Source organism: Colius striatus, chromosome 1 (assembly GCF_028858725.1).
Source record: "Colius striatus isolate bColStr4 chromosome 1, bColStr4.1.hap1, whole genome shotgun sequence".
NCBI classification, from domain to species: Eukaryota; Metazoa; Chordata; class Aves; order Coliiformes; family Coliidae; genus Colius; species Colius striatus.
This window is the reverse complement of record NC_084759.1, coordinates 156,741,559-156,763,111: the sequence shown is the minus strand read 5'-3', so window position 1 is coordinate 156,763,111 and position 21,553 is coordinate 156,741,559. Positions and strand designations below refer to the sequence as shown.

Genomic DNA, 21,553 nt, shown 5'->3' with positions numbered 1-21,553 from the left:
TTCCAGCAGCAGAAGAACAAGCTTTAAAGCTAACAGCTGCCTCCACAGCTCTCTGCCTTCACAGGTGCTGGAATGAGCATGCTCCCTGTCTATCCAGATGGCTATCGTGTTACTAGTTTATTGCCTGCCCGTGGGCAGCTATTCTGGGTGCATCTGCAAGTGTTTAACTTGTCCAGTCTTTTCAAAGTCGTGGGTCCCTACATGCTCCTAATAGTGAACTTCAGCTGTGCTCAAATCCAACTTTGTCAGAATAACCTGCAAACCTGGCTTCTGAGAGTGGCCTTGAGCTACCTGTAACAGAACTCATAAACTCCCAAGCCTTGTAAGCTGCAACCCAAAATGTCCATGTGATTCTGGTCTGTTAGCACAGCACCTGCCCAAAACAAAGTTTCAAGCAGTTTCTATTCACCCTCCATCGCCTCAGCACACATTCTCCACCTCCTGCAATTGCAGCCACAGGCAAATGCTGTCACAGGCCCTGGTACTGCTGTGAGGACAGCAGCTAACAACCATCAGTCTGTAATTATTCATAAAATCACAGAATGGCAGGGGTTGGAAGGGATCTCTAGAGATCATCTAGTCCAACCCTCCTGCCAAAGCAGGTCCACTTCAATCAGGCCACACTGGAACATGTCCACGTGGGCTTGGAAAACCTCCAGAGAAGGAGACTCCACAACCTCCCTGAGCAGCCTGTGCCAAGGCTCTGTCACCTTCACAGTAAAGCTTTTCTTTAAGTGGAACTTTTGGTGTTCTAGCATACATCCATTATCCATTGTCCTGTCACTGGAGACAATGGAAAAGTGTTGCCTCATACACCTCTTAAACATTTGTGTTAAATGAGATCACCCCTCAGCCTTCTCTTCCTCAGGCTCAACAGCCCCAGATCCCGCAGCCTTTCTTCATAACGAAGATGCTCCAAATCTCGTATCCTCTTGGTGGCCCTGTGCTGGACTCTCTTCAGCAGTTCCCTGTCCCTCTTGGGCTGGTGAGCTCTAAACTAGACACAGACCTGGTCAGAATAGAGGAGGAGAACTTCCCTCGACCTGTTGCGTGTACTTTGCCTGGAATAAGGTATTCTGGGGCTTTTTTGAGGTCTGGACAAAAGCCTGCACTAAAACAGGGCCGGCAGTAGCTGCCGGCGTGGTGGCCGTTTGAAGCCACCAATACCGTGCTGAGAGCTGTGCTCTTCTCCCTAACACAGGCTTTTTTGCCTCAGGTTGCTTTACATCAGAGCACGGAGACGAGCTCCTAGGCTCACAGACCCCAGTGAAACGGTGTTCACTGCCAAGGTCAGGCAGCAGCACGGGCCATTCCGATCCTTCCCCACACCCTAACCGCGGACCCAGCTCTGCGATGACAGCCCTGCCCCAGCGGCCGCCGGCCGCCCCTTCCGCCGCCAGGCCCGCCTCCTCCTCCCGGCAGCCCGCGTCTGGCATGGCGGCGCCCAGCGCTTAGGGTACACGTGTGGCTGCTTCTGTGGGATCGCGCCGTGGGGCTCGGGCTGAGCCCCCCTGCCGCCCGCCGCCATGAAGACCAAGTCCTCAGCCCACAAATCGGGGAACACTCACCGGGTAAGCGCCGTCTTTAAGTTTTCGTTGTCGGTTGAATGGTAAAGCCCGGCTGCCGGAGGAGGAGGAGGAGGACGGGAGGGTGCCCGCAGCGCTGCTCGGGGGTCCCAGACGAGGGACCCGCGCCCAAATGCTGCTTCTCCACCTTTGCCTGGCACTCGGTGATGCTTCCGTGAGCCGGGACACCGTCCGTCTTCTGCAGCAGGCGCGCCACAGCCTTAACGTATGAAATTGACATGATTTAGTAAAATAGTAATATCTAGCAGGGATGTTACCCAAGACCAGAGCGGGCAGTTTTTTGAAATCCGGTAGATTTCTCTTCTTTTTTTTTCACTGTGTTGCGAGGCTTGGTTTTACAGAGCGAGGGGCGAGATGGCTGCCCCTGCCCGTGAACTCTTTACGCATTTTGTGTCTTAAAATTCGGGTAGGACTCTTTGCAGAGTGATAGGAACTGCCAGCCGGTCTTCAGAAGTGGGGGTCCCGTTTGCAGTGCCTATGCTGTTGAGAGGGATTTGGAAGGATTGTTTTGAGAATCGAGCATGATACATGTGTGTCCTTTTGTTTTACAGTTTCTTACATTTTCGGAGCGCTTAAGCAATGTTAATATTGATATTATTCACCGGATTGACAGAACTGGGAGCTATGCTGAGGTGAGAACAGCAATTGCGGTCATTTTCAGAATCACATTACAAGCAGATATGCTCCATGAAAGATTCACATAAGGATTTTTTTTCCGAGGGGAAATTGGAAAGAAGCTCCTGCAAGAATTGACTTTCCTGGAGCCTCATTTCATGCTCCATTCCCCTTTTTTACTTGCTTCGCAGTGTTACCATAGAGACCCTTTGATAGTTCCATCCCTGATGACTTCCTTGTGACTGATGGGCCTATGGATGTTTCTGAGCATGGAACATGCTTCTGTGGCAGTCAGCAGTCCTATGTCCAGACATGCAAAGACTGAGTAGTTGTGATAGTGTATATGCATGTGTACAAAGCATTAGTATGTGTTTTTATAGATCACAAAGAAAACTCATTAATACGTGTCCCATAGCTCATCATTGCGATGACAGTGCTTTGCAGGTTATTATCTCCTGGCCTACTGTATTGTTCTGAACTTCTCACTCAGTAGCTGTGAGGATGCTAAAAGAAGACCCAAAGCATTTGTGCTGGGAGAGCTATGGCTCAGCATCTTAGACTGTCAGGGCCAGTGAACAGAAAAGTCAGAAAAGCAATTAGTTAACTAGTCCTATCACCAGAAAATAGTCAAATGTGTTTTGAATATATAAAGAAAAGTGTTATTTCCAGGGAAATTCTGTAGCATCTTTTGGAATTACAGTAATTCTTGAAATATTCTTAAAATGTGAAGGCACTTGATAGTTTTCTTCATTTAAAACTCTTCATCTTTGCAGCTACATTATTAGTGTTGATACCTATTATTTTCTTTTTGCTTTGTTAGGAGGTTGAAACATACTTTTTCGAAGGACTACGGAAATGGAGGGAACTAAACCTCACTCAGCATTTTGGTATGTTGTTTTTAACTGTGTTTCCTACTCTCTTTAAACTGTTAAATAGTTTCTTCTGATCTGGAGCCCAGTGGGAGATTTTCTGTCAACTGACTTTGGAACTGGAATCTGGAGAGATAATATTCTTCTTCGTCCTAGATGTTTACCAGGAACTGGATTAGCTCTCAGGTTTTCTCTTTTGTGCTTCCAACAGTGCAATTCTACAATGAGGTGGCCAACAAATGCCAGTCCTTCAACCAGCTGGTCTATTACCAAAGTGCCATTGTGCAGAGCTTGAAGACAAATTTGCAAGTCAAAGGCAGTCTTGCTTATCAAGCCCTATTAGAGTAAGTATATGGTGACAAAATGTAGTTGGAAGTCTTGACAGTATTACAAGTCAGAATGAGTTCTGTTCTGAGTGCTCTTTTTCTTTATTGTACCTGGGGAAAATATAGCAATGAGATGCCCAAAGTGGTCATATTTCCTTAATAGAGCTTTATGGCTCTAAGTCTTCAAAAAAGTTAGCTCTGACAAGTCAAACAAGTTAACCCAACTGCTTACTGAGTGTGTCAGTCAGAATATTGATGTGCCTTGTTTGATGTTAATCATTTATGTCTTCTTATTTACCATTGCCTGTTTTTTTAATCTTAAGATTCTTGCAACGCACAGCTGCCTAATAGGTGATATCTAAATAAAAATGAGAAGTAAAGGTGGTGCTGTCTTTTCTTCCAAAGAGACCTTGCTGGATTATGCATTGACTAGTGGGTTTTTTTTTTTTGCTTGTTTTTGAAATGTACTAACACTGGTGTATTTCCTGAAACACAGTCTGGTGGTACAGCTGGCACGAGACCTTCAGGCTGATTTCTATCCTCACTTTCATGACTTTTTCCTGGCCATCACCAAGTTACTGGATACACAAGACACAGAGCTGCTGGAATGGGCTTTTACCTCTCTTTCCTATCTCTACAAATACTTGTGGAGATTGATGGTGAAGGACATACAGAAGATATACAGGTAAGAGCCATGTTTAACATCTGCCTTGATCAGCAGTTATTAAGTGCTATAGAAGTGTATGTGCCACACAAATCCATGCCTTATTGCTTCAGTATAACTGTTAGCATGCTTTGCCAGTTTTCTGAGAGACTCTGAATCATGTTATTGTACACAGCTCCTCTGAGATGGTACTGACTTTCATGGGTCACTGTATCAGAGAAGGGGTGTGGGTTGGGAGCAGATTTGGGCTTTCAGTCCCATTTTCTCCTCTAGGGATAGGACAGGAAGCATCCATCTCAGCTGGACAAACAAAGTTCAGAAAGACTCTGGCTTGTCAGTTATCTTGGAAACCTATGACCATGTGTAAACTTATCACAGATGTCTTGAGTGTCTGTCAGGTACCGCAGTCATAAGTGGTATAATTTCTGACTTTCCCAGTTGCAGACACCTGAACTTACCACATTGAATGAGTTCCTTTGAGTCTGTAGTTGTTCACTTCCCAGTATTTTCACCTTTATGTTTTTCCCTTCTTCCTGTCCTTAGTAAGAGAGCAGATGAGGAATGTACAGTTTTGTATGCTTTGAAACTCCTTGCTGCAGGAAGCTGTAAATGTGGAAGGTTAGCACAGGTTCAAAGGGAAACTGGCCAGCTTGGAGCAAGTTATCCAATTCATGGGAGCCACTACTCTTTTGGGGAGTCCCTGAGCTTGTGAGTGGTTGAAGGCTGATATTGGATGTGCTTGCCCTGTTATTAAACCTTTCCCAAGCATCTGCTTCTGGTTACTGGTCTGGACTGAATACTGAGCTGGCTGGACCTGTGGTCTGACCCAATATGACTGCTTGTTCATTCTTAAATTGCTTTGGTAGCAAGGATCTTCTGTTTGTCAGAGCCAAGTGGGTCCATGTTGCTTTGTCCTAATTTCAATTTGGACAGATGGAATGAAGAGGGGTTATACGTTTCCTCCCCATCCCAGCAAAAGCTGTTGAGCATATTGGAAAAACGTCTGCTTGGCTGTGAATCTAAGGCAGCTCTCACTCTGCACTGAACATGCACTGAGCCACCTGCAACTGCCATGGGTACTTACCAGGAAACGTTTAAGTGCACAAGAAAGCCCATTGACTGAACTGAAATACAAATCTACTTTAGCAAATCAGCTTTGGCATCATGTACTACTACTGGCTAAATATACTGAAAGTGTTGATACTGAATCTTTGTGGATCCAGAGATTTTAGAGGCATTTCCGAGCATGACTTAATTTGTTTGGCATTGTCATTTGAACTTCTCTACAAAATTCTGTGTTGTCCAGGGAGAGTGGGAAGGAATTGAGCTGAGAAAGGTGTTTGCCCTCCCTAGGAGGATAGGTTCATAGTGTTTGTAAACCAAGCGTGTCAAGTCTTACTTTGCCTTTAAGACAGTGGATTATTTTGTGTCTTTGTAGGCTGTACAGCACCTTGCTGGCTCACCACAAACTTCACATCAGAAACTTTGCTGCTGAAAGTTTTGTCTTTCTAATGAGAAAGGTGAGGTGACTTACTTTGACGCTATCTTCATTCTGTACTGGTTCTTGGATTTAATGTATAATAGTGGGTTCTCCAAAGAAGTCCTGAACTGGCATTCGGCATGTCCCAAGTTGTCATTTTTAGTGAGTATTTTACTGAGAATGTCATGCACTTTATACCAGCAATGGCAAATAGAGGCCTTAGCACTCTCTGGTTTAAGAACAACTAAACTTCTGTGGTTGGCTTGTCTAAAATGGCTAGAAATGATAAGGTAATCTTGCAAAAGGGAGGCTTTCATTTGAAAATGCACATTTCCTCACTGGCTTAAATGCTTTAAGACCTTTGTACAATTGAAATTCTTGTGACAATGTTTTTGCACTCCTGAAAATCAGAGTATGTCATGTTCCCAGGCAATGAACTAAGGTCAGACAGCAGCCTTTCATGGAGTAGAATGGTAATTGTTGGTTTTTATGTAGTCAAAAGTATCCAAAAGTCAGAATTCCTGAGACTGATCAGCAAATCAGAGTATCCTGATTTTTGTCCCAAAAAGCACATTAGCAAAAAGACCTTAATAAAGGACATTTATTTGGTTGATTGTTTTCAGAAATTACTGAACTTCAAATCAAATCCTCAGAAATGGAAGGTTTTAAAATCTTGGGCCAGAAGTCCTTGTAGTATTCCCAAGTGTGATTGCAGTTTTGGATGACTGGATTTTGAGCTCAGCTGCTACGTATGTCTTTCCACACCAGTGCAGCGGCCTTTGTGTTTCATTTGGGAGCAATTTAATGGTGCATTTGTGCACCTGTTTAACTCTAAAATCGTCATAGCAAAACCCACATATTTCAGCTGCAGTGACCTCAGTAGACCTATGTACATTGCAGATGGGGGTGGAGCTGTAGTAACTGCATAACATCATTTTTTTTCAGTTTCCTTGTGTGGTTGGAGAAATAATGAATTTGAACTGTTGTGGGAAGGCGAGAGAAGGAGATTAATGTGATGCTGTGGAGCCATTTAATTGCCTCTATCCATCCAAGATGATAACTTTTTTTTCTCTCCTTATGTTTTGTAGGTTTCTGATAAAAATGCAATCTTCAATTTAATGCTCTGTGACCTGGGGGAGCACCCTGAAAAGGTGGAAGGTGTAGGACAGCTACTTTTTGAGATGTGCAAGGGTGTTAGGAACATGTTCCACTCCTGTGCAGAGACGGTAAAGACAAGCAAAAATTGATGGTTTAAGTGTTGCTGTAATGGAGCCTTAGGCAGCTCTTAGTGAAACTAATGAGTGTTGTCTTGTTCACCTCAGTGTATCGTTGGTGAAAAGCATGATGTTCATTACTTAATAGGATCTGAAAATTGCCTTCTAAGAATATTCTTAGAGAGGAATGCTGTTTTTAGTAATTGCCACGCAGTATTCCTATATATTAAAATAGTACTGCTTGCTGGCATTTAAGATTTTAAGTTATGGCCTTTCTTGGAGTTTTTTTTCCCATAGTCATTCTAGAAAGAATCAAGAACACTGGAATATTTTAGCAGTATATTGCACTATCTAATTTTAGGATTGCTAGATTTATTTTCTAAGTATAAGAACATGATGTGCTCTTTCCCTATACAGGCTATGAAGTTAATTTTGTTAAAGCTGGGGCCGGTTACTGAAGAAGAAGTTGAGCTACCATGGGTAGCTGTAGGAGAAGCCTTTGAGCAGATGATCAGATCAGCAGTAGTGCATATCCATAAGGAGCATTTTGACATTGTCTTCAAGTGCCTGGAGGTACATTCTTTTCTCCTCTTTTGTTAATTATTCATAAGAGACTGAAAAAAAAAACGTGCCCTGTCAAGAAAAGTGTTTGTGTTTTATTTTATTGGACCATAACTGGGGGTTTTTTTCTGCTTTGGAAACTCTGTCATGTGCATGGGAAAAATCCTCACCTTCTTTTATAAGTTCAGAGTGAGCCTGGTGGCTATGCTGTGCTGTGAGGGAGGAAAGAGCTGCTTCTGTGTGTGTGTGCCTTGGAACTCCGTCTCATGGCTGAACAAGGAGGGTTTGTAGGGTCTGTCTTTGCAGTCATCACAGACCCTTTGCTGGGATGGGAACACTAGGGCTTGGTTTATATTACTGAACTAATATTGTTGGTTCCAGACCCACTTTGTGACAGTAAAGGGGAAGCTTTTTGCCTCGCAGCTCTCTTTACAGGAAAGACTTGGACTGAACATGGAGAGATAAGTTTAAGTCTCAAAGCCAAGTACTGAAAATCAAAGTGTTTTCAATCTGAGTATTCATATATTGCTGCTTGAGGACTACACTCTGAGGTTGGAGGGAGCACAACAGAGTGCCATGGGCTGTGCCGTGTGGGTCAGGATGATGCAGAATAAGAAGCAAGGGCCTGGCAAGTGTTTTTACTTACCTGACCAACATTTAGAAGTTTTCTAACTATTGATTAGGTTTTACTAAGGGGAATTGAAACCTATTGCACCTGACAATGTAGTCTGTGTCAGCTGTGCTCCTCGAAGGAGTGAAGTGGGAAACTGGAGGAAGGGGTGCAAATGAGCTTAGAGTAGTCCTTCCAGCATGGGTAAATAATCCCATTTGTTCCTTCTTGGAACTCCTTCCCTGTGACTATCCATAGTTTCCCAGAAAACCTCATCCTCTTCTCCCCAACTCACTCGGTGTGATAGTAGTTATTAGCCTGACATTAGCTACAGATTTATTAGCCACTGGATGTCTTCTGTCACTCAGCATCTGCAGTTGTGCAGAAATCTTGAAAAATGGAGACGTTAATTCCCTTTATTTTTCGTGAGGCTTGCTTTTTTACCCTGGGAATTGGTGAGTGTTTGGGAGTATCGTGCTCAGACAGAAGTATTAGTGTAGTCTCCAAGTTTGGTTCAATTTGTAAGATCAAATATGAGAGTTTGTGTCCTCTGGATAGGAAGGGACATTAATGGGAGTGATCCAGAGTATCTCTGTTGTCTGTAGAATGTAGATGATATGAGTAACTTCTCGGCATCCACATTAGCATGATGATACATAAAGTGTAAAAGTACCTAAGATCTGATAATTCCAGTGAAAGTTGGGTGCTTTCATACCATTGTGGGTCTGGGGCCAAGTATTTCTTTCTCTTCCTGTTTTTTATTTTTTATGTTGAGTGTTGGCCTTTTAGGACACCCTCAACTTAAAAGTTATTTGTCTTTCTGTCCAAGGAGTGGGGGATATGTATTTTACATAATGGGAATCACGGTGTTTCTGTAAGGTTTAGTTTGTAAAACATGAACGAAAGAATCAACAATAGTTTGTCAGGCAGTTGAGATGTTGATTCTTTAGAATGCCTTTCAAATAGCAACAGTGTCTGATTGTTTCTCTGTAACTCTTTGCTTTCCGTTTTTGTGTAAACAGGAGTCACTCTTAGACTTGCAAAGGAAAATAACTAAGACCAACTGCTCTGTGGCATCAGAGCAGATAGAAAGGATTCTGCGAGCCTATCTGATCCTAGCAGATCATGCACATGGATCCAAAATCTCCCTGCCTGAAGATGTCTGTCGGGTAAGTCAGACTGTCACTTTGGCTGGTGGGCCAGAGAAGATTCAATTTAATATGGAAAAGATGTAGTCAACTGAAGCATCTGTACACATTTCTGATGCATCATTGGGCTTGGGAGTGGAGATGAATGAGCAGACACATTTGAGTATTACTACCTCTCTGACTGCATGTGAATTTTATCTCTGTACTGTAATGCTAGTATAGCCCTCCTTTAAATGAGCAAGGGAAAAGAGGGCTGCTGCATCTATAGACCAGTTCATGCTACTGAAGGTGGAGCAGAACTAGGTCTTCCTATCAATTGTATAGCCGTTCTACCAGATTCATGTAAATCTGACCCCATTGGATTCAAATGTCAGCTTAGTGCCTTCAAACTTTGACAGGACTACTGGGATTCGTTTCTGTGGGCTGAAGTTTAGGACAGCATGCCCTCCTTCTGAAGGGACTGTCCAGGTCATTCAGACCAGACAAACACTATCTTCATGATGAATATAATTTCCCTCTCTTTCATTTCAGGTTTTAATAAAAATGTTACGAACACCAAATCTCTCATCATCTTGCTGCCAGACCCTGCTGAACACCATTTCTGCATTGCTGCTGGCTGAGAATGTTTTGTTGCCTGATCCTTTGACCAAGGAAGCTGTTGAGAAGGTAACAAGGACTGTTGCTTACAGCAGAAGTCCCAGAGTTCAAGATCCCTAGAGCAGGCTGATTTCAGGACATTTCACTTCAGGCTGGGAAATACATCATAAGGTTCCATTTAGCCTTCTTGCACAGATAAGGGAAAAGCAGCCCAATGCCTTAAATAACATCTACTGAGGTCTTGGGACTCCTTGACAGTCTTGCACAGACTCTCAGTGTAGCAGTGCCACTGTGGCAGACATCTTTACAAAGAAAAACTGGGCTCTGTTTCAAATACCTACAAGCCTCTAGAGAAAGGAGGAAGAACAGAAGGGACCTGTTCTGCTTTAGATTATAAAGCAGGTCAGTGAGTTGGACTTGGTGAAAAATGTACCTTTTCACTAAGCTGCCAAGCCTTTAGCGAGCATGTCTTAGCCTTGTGGACAAGGTTCAGGCAAATGCAACATGACTTAGAAAGTACAAGGGTAGATGTATTTCAATACTCCCATTGTTCCTGAGGTACTGACAGCATTAGCCACATACATTCCCGTCAAATGCAGTGTTGCAACTATTAATAGGAGATGCTACTATAGAGTCTGGTTCTTTCGTTTTCTTTTTGCACTACATTATAATTTTGCAGTTTACAGTGGTGGACCATAGTTGTATTGTGCATGTAAAAAACTATTTGAAAGAAAAGATGTCATGTGATTTACAGTGGGAAAACAAATCTGTTTTAATTGTTTAAAAAAGATACATTTCATCTGGCCTTCAGGATTGGCTTATGTTAAGATTCTGCCTGTGTTGTGAGTCTGCTTTTGCTCAGGAGACATGATTCATCAAGTGTTTGAGAACATTTGTGTGGCCTTCTGTTAAAGCTGTCCTTGTCTTCTGAAGAGTCTAGGAAAGGGAGATTTGGGAGTATCTTTCTGGGTTGTATATCTCAGCATTGAGGAGCACCGGTCCTGAGTATTCAAAGGACTGTTCTTATCTTAGGTCCTTCAGAAGCGCAGATGTTGGCTCTACCCATGAGGTGGTAAACTTTCTGCATTCTGCTACACAGGAAAACTGCAAAGCTGAAATATATTTTGGGCCTAAGGTCTTTCCTAACAACTGGTGTATTTATGCTGCAGTCCAAAGAACTTTCAGCTTACATTTTCCACATCACAGTAAAGACATACCTCAGCAATCTTTGTGGGATCCAAGCTGTCTTAGTGAAGAGTTTGTTAAAAAGGGTTGTGTCAATAGGGTTTGTTTAAAAGAACCGTGCTTTTCTGTAACTGAATTGTCACTGGAAACAGTATTGCTGTGTGTGCCTGAACTAACACGCCCTGCTAGCCAGGAACAGAGAGCCAGACTGTGTATCAAGGAATTCAAAGCGTGATTCATAAACCAGAAAAAAGTGGCTTATGAATGAATAATGGAGAGTTGAATATGAAATATCTCCTGTTAATGTGTTCCTGTCAACCTTTTATTTGCACTTTGCAGGTATTTGCAAGTGGATTTGAACGGCACTTTCTTTTGGACTTCTCTGAAATGATGTTCACAATGAAGCAATTTGAGAGAGTAGGTGGAAGCTTTTGTACATTTCATTTACTTTTGCTGCCTTGGAACTATGGGAACTGTGCCTTGCCATAGTGTATTTAACTGCCTTGTATGCTAAAGCATTTTTGTGTGTTGACATGATGTTTGTTTAAACTTCTGTCATGATCTGTTAAGAGTGAAAGGTTGCTTACGGCATGGTGTTGAAGTTTGGTAATGGTGCTCAGGGTTGGAGAAGGTGATAGCTGTCTGCACTCACAAAAAGATTGTCTGTTGGGAATTGAAGGGTTAGGCTTCTAATGGATAAGATGAAGAGGAATTCTGGAGAAGAGGAGCAGAAATGACAAATAAGGGATATCTGATAGGCCAGGCCTGACAGTGGTGATCTGGGAGAAATCAAATTAGTTCAATGGAGTGAGAGGTGAATGTAAAGATCAGAGGTCTGGAATATCCTGATGAGACTCGATTTGGAGCAAACTGAGTTTTCACCTCAAATCACCATCCCTACTGGGCTAAGAGGATGTCTGTGTGCTGGTGACCTGAGGCACCAGGTCTGATAAGTCTGATGCTATGGTGGCTCATCTGTGAGTGTTTGGAATCCTCTGTGGATGGTGCTATGTGTTTTTTATGGATTTGATCACGATTAAAGAGATTTACCAGTGCTTGACGTTTTTTGTCTTGTCCATTCAGCATTTTCTTCCATGCTTTCTGGAGTACCTTGAGCATTGCTTCTCTGGCACAGATGCCCTCGCAAAGGATGAGGCAATGGCAGTTCTGACTAAACTCATTCTGGTGAAAGCAGAGCCTCCCACCATTGGTTCAATGGCATTTGAAAAGTATCCCCTTGTTTTCACTGAATCATCTGTCAGGTGAGACTTCTCAAATTTAGCAAACACTAGATGTGTCTGCATGGCTGCAACCCTGAAGACAGTACAGAGCTGCATAAAATTTGCCTCCCACTATTTGCCAGAGTTCTGTAAATGGCAACATTTCTGGCAGATTTGCAAGCCAAACGATATGGTAGGATCCCATTTTTCTTTCTGAGATTATTTGAGAAGAGGTACAGCTCTGGAAAGATTATCGCTGATCTAAAAAGACTAGTGAGTGTTGCTGTAGGTGCGTGATGGGGATCTGTTACACCAAGAGACATGGTGCATCCTTAAGGCAGATAATCTTTGTAGCGAGTACTGCAGTCAAGGTTGACATCACTACTAACCTCCTGCCTATGCCATGTCTCTCTTCCCTGTACGCATATGTCTTATCTAGGAGTTTTCTTGGCAGCAGTACCACAGTCTTACCATAGAGCACACCTAGGTACCAAAGGATATGTAATTTAGTTACAGCACTGAGCTGCCACAGCTTGACTGCTTCTAGTGGCAAAACTTGCTTTGTTGCAATGAAGTGATTGCTTTCCCCATGGAGCCTCTTTGGAAAGATTTGGGGTAACCACTGTTAAGCACACAATGACCTTTACTAATCTGCTGGTTACAATTGTTCTAATCACTCCAGCTCAGATAATTCAAAACTCACCTGCAGAGTGTTGACTTGACTTGCCTTTTATGTGAGGTTTTAGCTTTCCTAAAAGCAATCCTCTCTGTGGGATTTTCCTATTTTTATTTGATAGAGTGTGAAGGTATTACGATTTAGGGAACAGAAGGCTGAGAAAAAATAGTTAAATTTGGGTTTTTTTCCTTGTTTTATTTGTTGATCTATCTGTATTTTCAGTGGTATAACTAACTGAGAGGATCTTGGTCCTACTGGGGACTTTTTTTATGCTCCTGCAATGTCAGTGGTAGAAATTAGGACTGGAGACATCTCAGGAATTGCATACTCTGCATAGTAGTACTCTGCATACTCTGTCTCCTATCTAGGATGGAATTAACAAGTCCTGAACCAGTTCTGAAAGATGTCTGACCAAATTTTTATTAAGTACTCTCAGTTCTGGAGATTCCCAAGGTGCCTCTGGCAGTCTGTGCCCATACTTTGCTGTCATTATGGTTACATAGCTGGCGGGGGTGTGTGATGGTGTGTTTTTTTCCCAGTCACTGGGATATGAGCAAAACTTTCTTTACTGCAGTTTAAATCCATTGCTGCAGGGAGCATTAAGAGTAGATTATTTTTTGCTCTTTTCATCCAACTTTTATAAATAATGGGCTTTGATCATCAGAAACATCTGAAGTCTTCTTTCTCTGGACCAACAATCCCAAGTCCATGTTTACCTCATAAACTTTGTTTCTTAAACCTCCAATGATTCCTAATGCTGTTTTTTTGTTAGCTTCTGTATTTCTTGAAGGGTGAAGCCTATGCAGTTTTCTAACTGTGGTCTTGCAACCACTGAGGAGAACGGAAAGATTGATGTCTATGGGATGTGAAGTACTGTTGTTAATATGTTCCACTACGGTGTCAACCCTTTATGCCTGCAGTTAGACTTGTTGATTTGGGCTCAGGTTGTGATTCCTCCGAAACTTTATGTCACTGATTGTTTTGTGTTATCCATTAGTCTGTCTAAGTCAACATGATCATGGTTTATTAACAATAATGACAGAGATGACTCTCAGGTGCTCCTAGAGGCGATATCTCCTAGTTTTGAGGGTGTCCAACTGAGAACCAGTGCCTTTCCTTCTAGAACTACTATTTGAACTTGAAATAAAGACCTGACATTTCTTATGCACCTTGGTTTCTGCATGACTAGGTTATATTTTGTACTGTGGAGGACACTGAAAAGAGAAAAAACACAAATTGTCCCAAGTCCTTTTAGCCTAGAAGTAGCAAGCGTTACTTTGAATATCATGAGAGGAAAAGGAGCAATATCTGATATGTAATGGTGCGTTACTTAAAAGCTTGTTTTTTCTTTTTAGCTCTAATACAAGGCAACAAACAAGTAAAAGACAAGGAGGAAAAGCAGCAGTACCAGTGCTGGATTATGTGCTGTCTTTAATCCATTTACCAGACAAAGAAGACATCACTGACCTTTCACAGCCTTGGGTTGCCTTAGTTGTACTGCCACATGTTAGGTAAGGGGTACTATTGTCATGGATTTCTGTAATGCTCTCTAGTTCACTGTCTGTAAGACATCATTTTATTAAGGGAAAGACAGTAATTACTAAAACACTAGTTTGGGGAAACTGGAGATAGAAGGCAAAAAAAATACTGTGTGGAAGTACCATGAGTCAATAGTGAAGTCAGGAATACAATATCAGTTTCTTGATTACCTGCCCCATAAATTTAGTACGCTAGTACATTGAGATGTCCTTGACATGTTTTGGTTTCTGTGTTTTCAGCACTGTCCTCCCTAGACAGTGAGGTTTTTTTGAATAATTAAGATGTTCTATGTGGAAGGAATAATTGGAGAGAAGGTGCAATGAATGCTGCAACTTAAATTCTGAATCAGAAATAGCAAAAATTATTTGCTGCTGTTTTCAAACTTGGGGATGAGCTATCTGTAACTGAGTACAAGATAGATAAGAAAGAAAGCTTTCATACATGCTTAGGTGTCACTGTAACATCAAGATAAAAGTCTTCCCATTTATTTTGGACAGACCAATGGACAAAGAAAACATTCTGCCCCGTGTGACAAGTTTTATAGATTCCCTCTTCACAGCCATTGAGAAAGGAACCCTCTGCAAAGGTCAGTTGTAGTTATTTCCTGATTATTTTCTTTTTGTTCATATATATATTAAAAAAAAGCAGTTTTTCTGACGACATAAAGACTGAAGATGAATAGCAATACCATTGTATCCAGACGTATTGGCCAGCTCAAGTAAGACTAGAAAAGCAAAGCTTGGGAGGAAACAATTCTGCATTTCCTGTTGGTGATAATAATGGGGCAGCAAATGTTCTGCAAAGTGAATAACACAGATAATTGAGAAAGAAATAAAGAAAGTGACAAGAGAGTGAAAATGAATCTTAAGCCAGTTAGAAGCTGAAGCAGTCAAGTGAAGGAGAGGCTATTGACTTCTGAGCTCCAGTGAGACTATCCCAACCCTACAGTGCAAAATTACATTACTGTCTCTGACCTAAGCAACAGCACTAACTCTAAGGTGCTGCATCTTTTCTCCAGGCATGGGTGGTCACTGGTTGTTTTTCCTCTCTAGGAAGAAAAAAAAAGAATGATTTAACTTAATTTGCATTGGGCAGGGCAGTTGTTACTGGGGGATTGCAAGGAGTTGGCCTTATGCCAAAGTATAAGGAAGTATTTGGAGTGCTCCAGGTTCAGTGTTCATCATTCCTTGGTTTCAGAGGGCTTGGCTAGAGTCCTGCCTTTTCTCTTTATAATCCCTCTATTAACACTCCTAAGTGTATCTGCTGATTTCCTCTATTGCTTTTTCTATTCTGGTCTTTGTCAAGCATGGCCTTTTCTGATGTAGCCCTGTCTTCTATCCTGTTTGCAGAGATTGCATGCTGTTGTGATTCTTTTAGCTGCAACATACTTATAAAAAAGGAAAACTCAAACTTTCTCTTCTCAGGTGTTTTTCTTTGGTGGTAGTAGTAGCAGTGTGTGCAAGAGGCACATTACTCTTTCTTCCTTTGCCTCTGAGACAAAAGAAAGCAAATGCAACCTCAGTCCTACACTCTCTCCTCCTGTTGTCCCATCCTACACTTCTTTCCTTGATTTTCTCACCCTCCTCCCCAAACTAGGGTTCCTGGACACTTTCTTAATCCTCTAGTGTTCTTTCCAGCCCCATGATCTCTGAAATTCCTTTACTTTCTACTAAGACTCCAGTCTTCTCTCACTGTCTGTGCAGGGCACACCCCAGCCCTGTTGCTTCCTACTGGACCTGCCTGGCCTGTGAGGCTGGGGCAAAGTGCAAGTCACAGAACTGGGTGTTTTTCCACAGTTGTTGTGGATTGCAGAGAACTGGGGCAGAGCAACAGCAGGTTACCCCTGGCAGCTGTTCAGGGGTAACTAACTGCCTACGTGGAAACTCTTATCCTATAGATCACATTAGGTGTGTCTGTAGTGAGGTGGGAGCAGTGATCTTTGTTCAGCACAGGTATACTGCTACCAGGTGGTAGGCAGATTAGTTTGGGAGCCTGTACCCTTACATTGTAGATGCAGAAAGCTTCGTCCTGCCATTACTTGTTTCTTCTCTCTTTGAGGAGGTCCTCTTAGAGGTTCATGGTGGGCAGAACTGAATGGCTTGAAATAGAGAGACGTTTTCAAAGGAATACATGGGATATGAATGCTTACCTCCCCCCTTTTCCCTGGCAAATGGAAGCATCTTACATCCTTTAAAAGCTTTCTTCAGTTTGCCTGGTTTAGGAACAGTGTTTCTTCCCCTTGGGAAAACACAAATGGGAGGAGGATTTCGTAATACTTTTTTTCAACTTAGGAGAAAGGAATTGCCTTTACACTTTCTTGCCTGGAAGGGCTTTGACTCTCCTGTACTTCTGGGAAACCCTCCATCCATAAAGGAGGCTAAGAAGCTTAGAAGGGAGATTGACATAACAAAATTCAGCAAACCCACCTTCCATTCACAAACAAATATTTAGTCCATAGATACATGGGACAGCTGTGAAGATCTCATACAGCAGTGCAATGCCAAAGTGCCAAAGTTTATAAGGCACTTGTGTGGTAGCATCAGTATCTATTTTTGCATCTCTTTTTCTGCAGCCATATTACTTTGAGCAGCATTTCTTAATTTCTGGGTACCATTTACGGAACACAGCTCTGCTCTCTGTATATGTGCATGTGAGAAACAGATGTATACTGGGAGCTATTCACAGTTTTCAGTGCTGGCTCTCTGCAGCAGGTACCTACTTTGCTAGCCAGAGGAGCATTTCCTTCATGGTTTATGATAATGGTTAAAAAAATACACGTGTCAGTTCTGGGATCACATGTTACCCTATTTTTGTGACTCCATCCGTCTCAGGATGGACAAGCACCATACAAACACAAATCATTGAGAGCTGAGTAAATATACAGACTGTTCTTGTTCTCTCTTTGCTCCAGGAAGCCTATTTGTGGCCTGCCAAGCTGTAAGCACTCTTCTTAGTTTGGCAGAGTCTTCTGAAATACTCCATTTGTTACCTGTGGAGCGTGTCAAGAACTTGGTGACGTAAGTAAACTCGGTCTGTTCTGTGATCCTTCGTGGTTCTCCTTGGTAAACTCTTGGTAAAGAGTTTACTTTGCCTTCATGGAGGTGCTTGTTAAATGCCTCTTTGTGTGTTGCCTTTTCTGTCACACCACTGTGTTGCTGCAGTACTGTGATTTTGTAGGGTAGCAATGTTGTAGGCACCATTTGCTTGGAGAACCAAGTAGATGTAGTGACTGTTCAGTGGCATTTTCTCTGCAAACTGAAGCTTTCTTAGATAGCTGCAGGGTAGTGTGTCAAGTAAGTTCTACCTAGGAGTGCTACATTTAGTGACTGTGTGTTACCTTATAATGATATCAGACACAGGAACAGGCTTTCTGAAGGGTACTAAAAGCCTGAACTTTTGCAGTTTACTGATGGTGTTGGGATTCCAGCGTGTCCCTCAATCCCCATGGGTGTGCTTGCTATACAGAGAGAGGAGATTTTCTATGCTCTGTTTTACTTACTAAAATGCTGTTCTGCTTATAATTAGCACATGTATCTGAGTGTATGGAGGAATCGAGGGAGACTGTTGATCTCTGTCCAACAAATCCTGATGAACTTGTAATCTCACATCACTGTTGGGCTGGAGCATTGCCAAGTCTTTGTGACCTGAGCTTCAAAACACCCTGTTGAGATAGGAAATCTGTCTGAGACATGATGGAGATGAAGCACCTTGCCCAGATGAGGAAGTGTTGCCAGGGAGCTTCAGTCTACTACTTTTGGGCCATCTTTGGGCTAGGGATATCCCTTGAAGCAAGGGACATAAGGTAGCAGCAGGAGTTTTTCCTGTGGATAGGCAAGATTCCTGCTGTCTCAACTAAGCCTAGATTATTTCTTTTCTGTTTGAAGTTGGTGACTGACTGGGCAGCTGGGCAGTAGCAGCAGCCCTTGTCAGACTTATGCAGATTTGTTTTCTGCAGCTAGGGAGTGGAGGTGGGGGATCCAATCTGCTAGCCTCAGTTTGACAGGCCTGATGAATATAAAGGAGGAATCTCATGCTTCTTGGGCTGTCATAGGCAATTGGACTTTGAGGCTGCATGATAGCATGCTGGTGAATTTGACTTCACTGGCCTGCTGGTGCCAGCAGAGTCTGAAGTCAAGTGGAATTTTCCCTTAATATTGTTACTGTCGCTGCTACCTTATTTTCAAACAGCTGCATGGTTGCAGTGCATTCTGTATGCTAATAAAACACTCTGTTGTTTTAGCACTTTCCCTTTAGACCCCTCTGCGTTGCTGTTGGCTGATCTCTATTACACAAGGTTGGCATTATGTGGCTGCCAGGAACCCCTTTCCCAAGGCAATCTAATGGACTTGTTTGAGAAGCTACATCCTAATATTTCCACTGGTGTTTCCAAGGTAATTGCTTTTTTTGAGCACATGCAAGGTAGCTTGTATTTTAACAACATAGTTTAAGTAAACTGAGTTGAAGGACAAAGCTGAAAGGAGAAGGGTGAGACTGTGTAAAACTCTTACTCCCACAGGATCTGTTTAGGACTGTGCTCGTTTGTAAGAAGCTGCCCTGTGGCATGGTTAATAGAGGTTAACTTTTAGCCTTGTGAGGCTTGCTTCTTCCAGAGCAGAAGCCTGATGTATTCATTTTTAATTGCCTGCCAGACTCCAGGAGCTCATCTGTTTCTCAGCTCTAGGAGGAACTCGGTGAAATCAGCCTCCTGTGCAAAACATTAACCTCTATGTAGGGGTTGGTGAGGTGTGTGTGTGTTTGTGTGTGTAGCCTACATTCTCTTGCATGTTTCTGACATGTTTCTGCTTCGGGTAGGTCCGGCTGTTGACTGTTCGAATTCTAAACCATTTCGAGAATCCACCTTCTACACAGATTGAGGTAGGGCTGAAACTTTTCTTTAACATTTCAAAGATATTTGGTTTTGATGTTACGTGTAAATTGTTTTCTACTTTGCAAAAACACAGTAGGTGTCTAGTAGAGGTTGTCCTCTGCTTTCTGTGCTCACACATTCCAGCTTTATCACTTTGTGTGTGTTTTGATGCTCAAGTGGTGGAAAAAGAGCAAGTCCCCTTGACTTGGTTATTTGTTCCAAAATGTCTGGGACTCTGAAGTTTTGTTGAAATCCCTTTCAGTGAGAAAAGGTTACTCGTACCAAAATGCATGTCACTTATTTGTTCAGGGTGATGGCACAGGGGAACTCCAGCCAGTGTTTGGCATATTGCTCCAAGCAGAACTTGTGCCAGCAACAGTGAATGATTACAGAGAAAAACTTCTCCATTTGAGGAAATTAAGATGTGATATAGTACAGTCTGCAATACCAAGTGGATCTTTGCAGGAGGTAAGTAGTTATTGTCACATTCCTTTATTCCAAGGGAACATTCTTATTCCATTACATGGATTGCAGAGTTTTTTATAAGAGTTCATCAAAAACATCAATTAGCTCCCAGGTTAGGCTTTAGAAAACATGCTGTTAGTAGGGATCACAGCTCCCATTGTCCTTGGGACTATTGCATTCCCTTGGATATTTAGTAGAACAACAGTGCTACATAAATAAATGGTCCACAACGAGATTAATCGGGTTTTGATTTAATGGAAAGGAAGGCAGATGGTTCCAGGGAGAGGTGAGTTGTGAGCAAATTTTCAGTCATGGCCTTGCCATCCCCTCAGCATGTCTGAACTTTGGTAGGACTCCCTTTGGCCACGGGAGAGGCCAGCTTCTGGATCTTGTTGCAGAGTGAAGATCTTGTATGCCTGTGACTGTTCAAACTCTTCTGCTGCTGAGGTACAGGGGTCCTCACTTTCTGGATGTTGGAAGGGTCACAGTTTACTAGTTATTTGACAATGGATTTGGTGGAAGGTTTTTTTACTCTTTTTTTGGCTTTTGCTGTAACTGGATAATTTTTTTACCTTGTCTTGTAAGTGCCTGTGAGGAAGGGTTGTAGGTCAGCTCTCCTGCATGTAGGTCAGCAAGGAGCCAGTCCAGAGGACATGCCTCTAGGCCTAGTACAACAAGGACTCCTTCAGGGCAAGCATTCCTCTATATGATGTCCCTAATAGTTCTATGGCAGCCCTGAAGTTCAAGAGGAAGGCAGGTGATCCAGATCACCTGCTCTGCTGAACTGGTTTTCACATATCCATGGTATGTAGGCGTGCACATCTCAGTGCAGCTTACAGTAAATGGACTCTGGATTTCCTCATGCAGCTATGAGACAATGGATGATGTGTATGACTCAGAGTTTCCCCTTTGAGAGGAAGAAAGGTTAGAGAAGGTTGATTGGTCTTGTAACTATTGTTTTTTACGTGTCAACAAGATGACATTGTATGTCATTCTAGGTGCCTCTTCGGTATTTACTGGGAATGCTTTATATTAACTTCAGCCCTCTCTGGGATCCTGTGATAGAACTCATAAGGTAAATATACACAGTTGGATACTGCAATCTGTGGTTGTCTCACAGACCATTCCCTCCATTGTCCTGTGAACAAAAGATGAAGTTAAAAGGCCCAGCTTGGAGAGATCTCTCTGCATGAGACCCTTCATGAACTTGGTCTCTCAAATAAGTCACAAGCTGTGTAGGCTCCTACATTTTTTAACTTAGCTTCTGATTTTTTTCTTACCATTGGAGTTGCAACAAAGATAGTCAAATAGCATCAGAGTGTTCAGTCAAAGGTAGCAGGATTTCATTAGTGTTTCACAAATGCTTGAAGAAGCAAGAAGTCCTCTCAGTTTCCCTGTCTCTGACTTTTCTGTCCTTATTGGAAAACTTCTAAATCCTAGAGTAGGGAAGACTTACCATGGTGACAGCTTAGCTAAGTACTGAAACCAATGTCTTGGTTTCACGCTTTCAGCGTGACTTTATCTTCTTGGTTTTTTTCCTCTCTGATGTATGATTAAAAAGGATGGGATTTTCCCCTTTGATCTAGTGAATTAATAAAAAAAAATATTAAACCAGCTCTTCAGAAGATAGGACCGTGCTAATTTTTCCTTTGGTTCTGTGTGCTGTTACTGTACAGAAGTCAGTAGAAAGCTTGAGAATATTTTTACTCAGTTTGAGTTCATTTGAAGTCATGAGATACAACTAGATTATTTTAATAGCAGTTGACATTTGAGATCCTTGAGCAAAGGCAAGGAAGTGCTACAGCTGCATTGTGCGGATGTCCTGTGTTCAGACACCCACGTTACAGCAGCTATCAAAGCCTCCGATTGTGTTAGTTGTTAACTTGCCTAGTGACACATGGCTTTTTTTATTCTCTTTTTAATTTCATGCT

The 21,553-nt window shown here is 42.4% G+C and overlaps 1 protein-coding gene across 1 annotated transcript in view; it reads left to right on the top strand.

Moving 5' to 3' along the window:
• The first annotated feature begins 1,443 nt into the window (after positions 1-1,443).
• Positions 1,444-21,553, top strand: part of UTP20 (UTP20 small subunit processome component) — a 64,075-nt gene continuing 43,965 nt past the window's right edge. Inside the window, exons 1-19 of the mRNA XM_062014928.1 lie at positions 1,444-1,571; positions 2,138-2,218; positions 3,022-3,088; positions 3,282-3,414; positions 3,893-4,081; positions 5,499-5,580; positions 6,629-6,766; positions 7,172-7,327; positions 8,948-9,094; positions 9,605-9,739; positions 11,195-11,272; positions 11,939-12,117; positions 14,107-14,262; positions 14,788-14,876; positions 17,202-17,307; positions 18,531-18,681; positions 19,103-19,165; positions 19,467-19,625; positions 20,621-20,697. Coding sequence (XP_061870912.1) covers positions 1,527-1,571; positions 2,138-2,218; positions 3,022-3,088; positions 3,282-3,414; positions 3,893-4,081; positions 5,499-5,580; positions 6,629-6,766; positions 7,172-7,327; positions 8,948-9,094; positions 9,605-9,739; positions 11,195-11,272; positions 11,939-12,117; positions 14,107-14,262; positions 14,788-14,876; positions 17,202-17,307; positions 18,531-18,681; positions 19,103-19,165; positions 19,467-19,625; positions 20,621-20,697 — 2,231 coding nt within the window. The 5' untranslated portion in view covers positions 1,444-1,526. The remainder of the gene's footprint in view (positions 1,572-2,137; positions 2,219-3,021; positions 3,089-3,281; positions 3,415-3,892; positions 4,082-5,498; positions 5,581-6,628; positions 6,767-7,171; positions 7,328-8,947; positions 9,095-9,604; positions 9,740-11,194; positions 11,273-11,938; positions 12,118-14,106; positions 14,263-14,787; positions 14,877-17,201; positions 17,308-18,530; positions 18,682-19,102; positions 19,166-19,466; positions 19,626-20,620; positions 20,698-21,553) is intronic.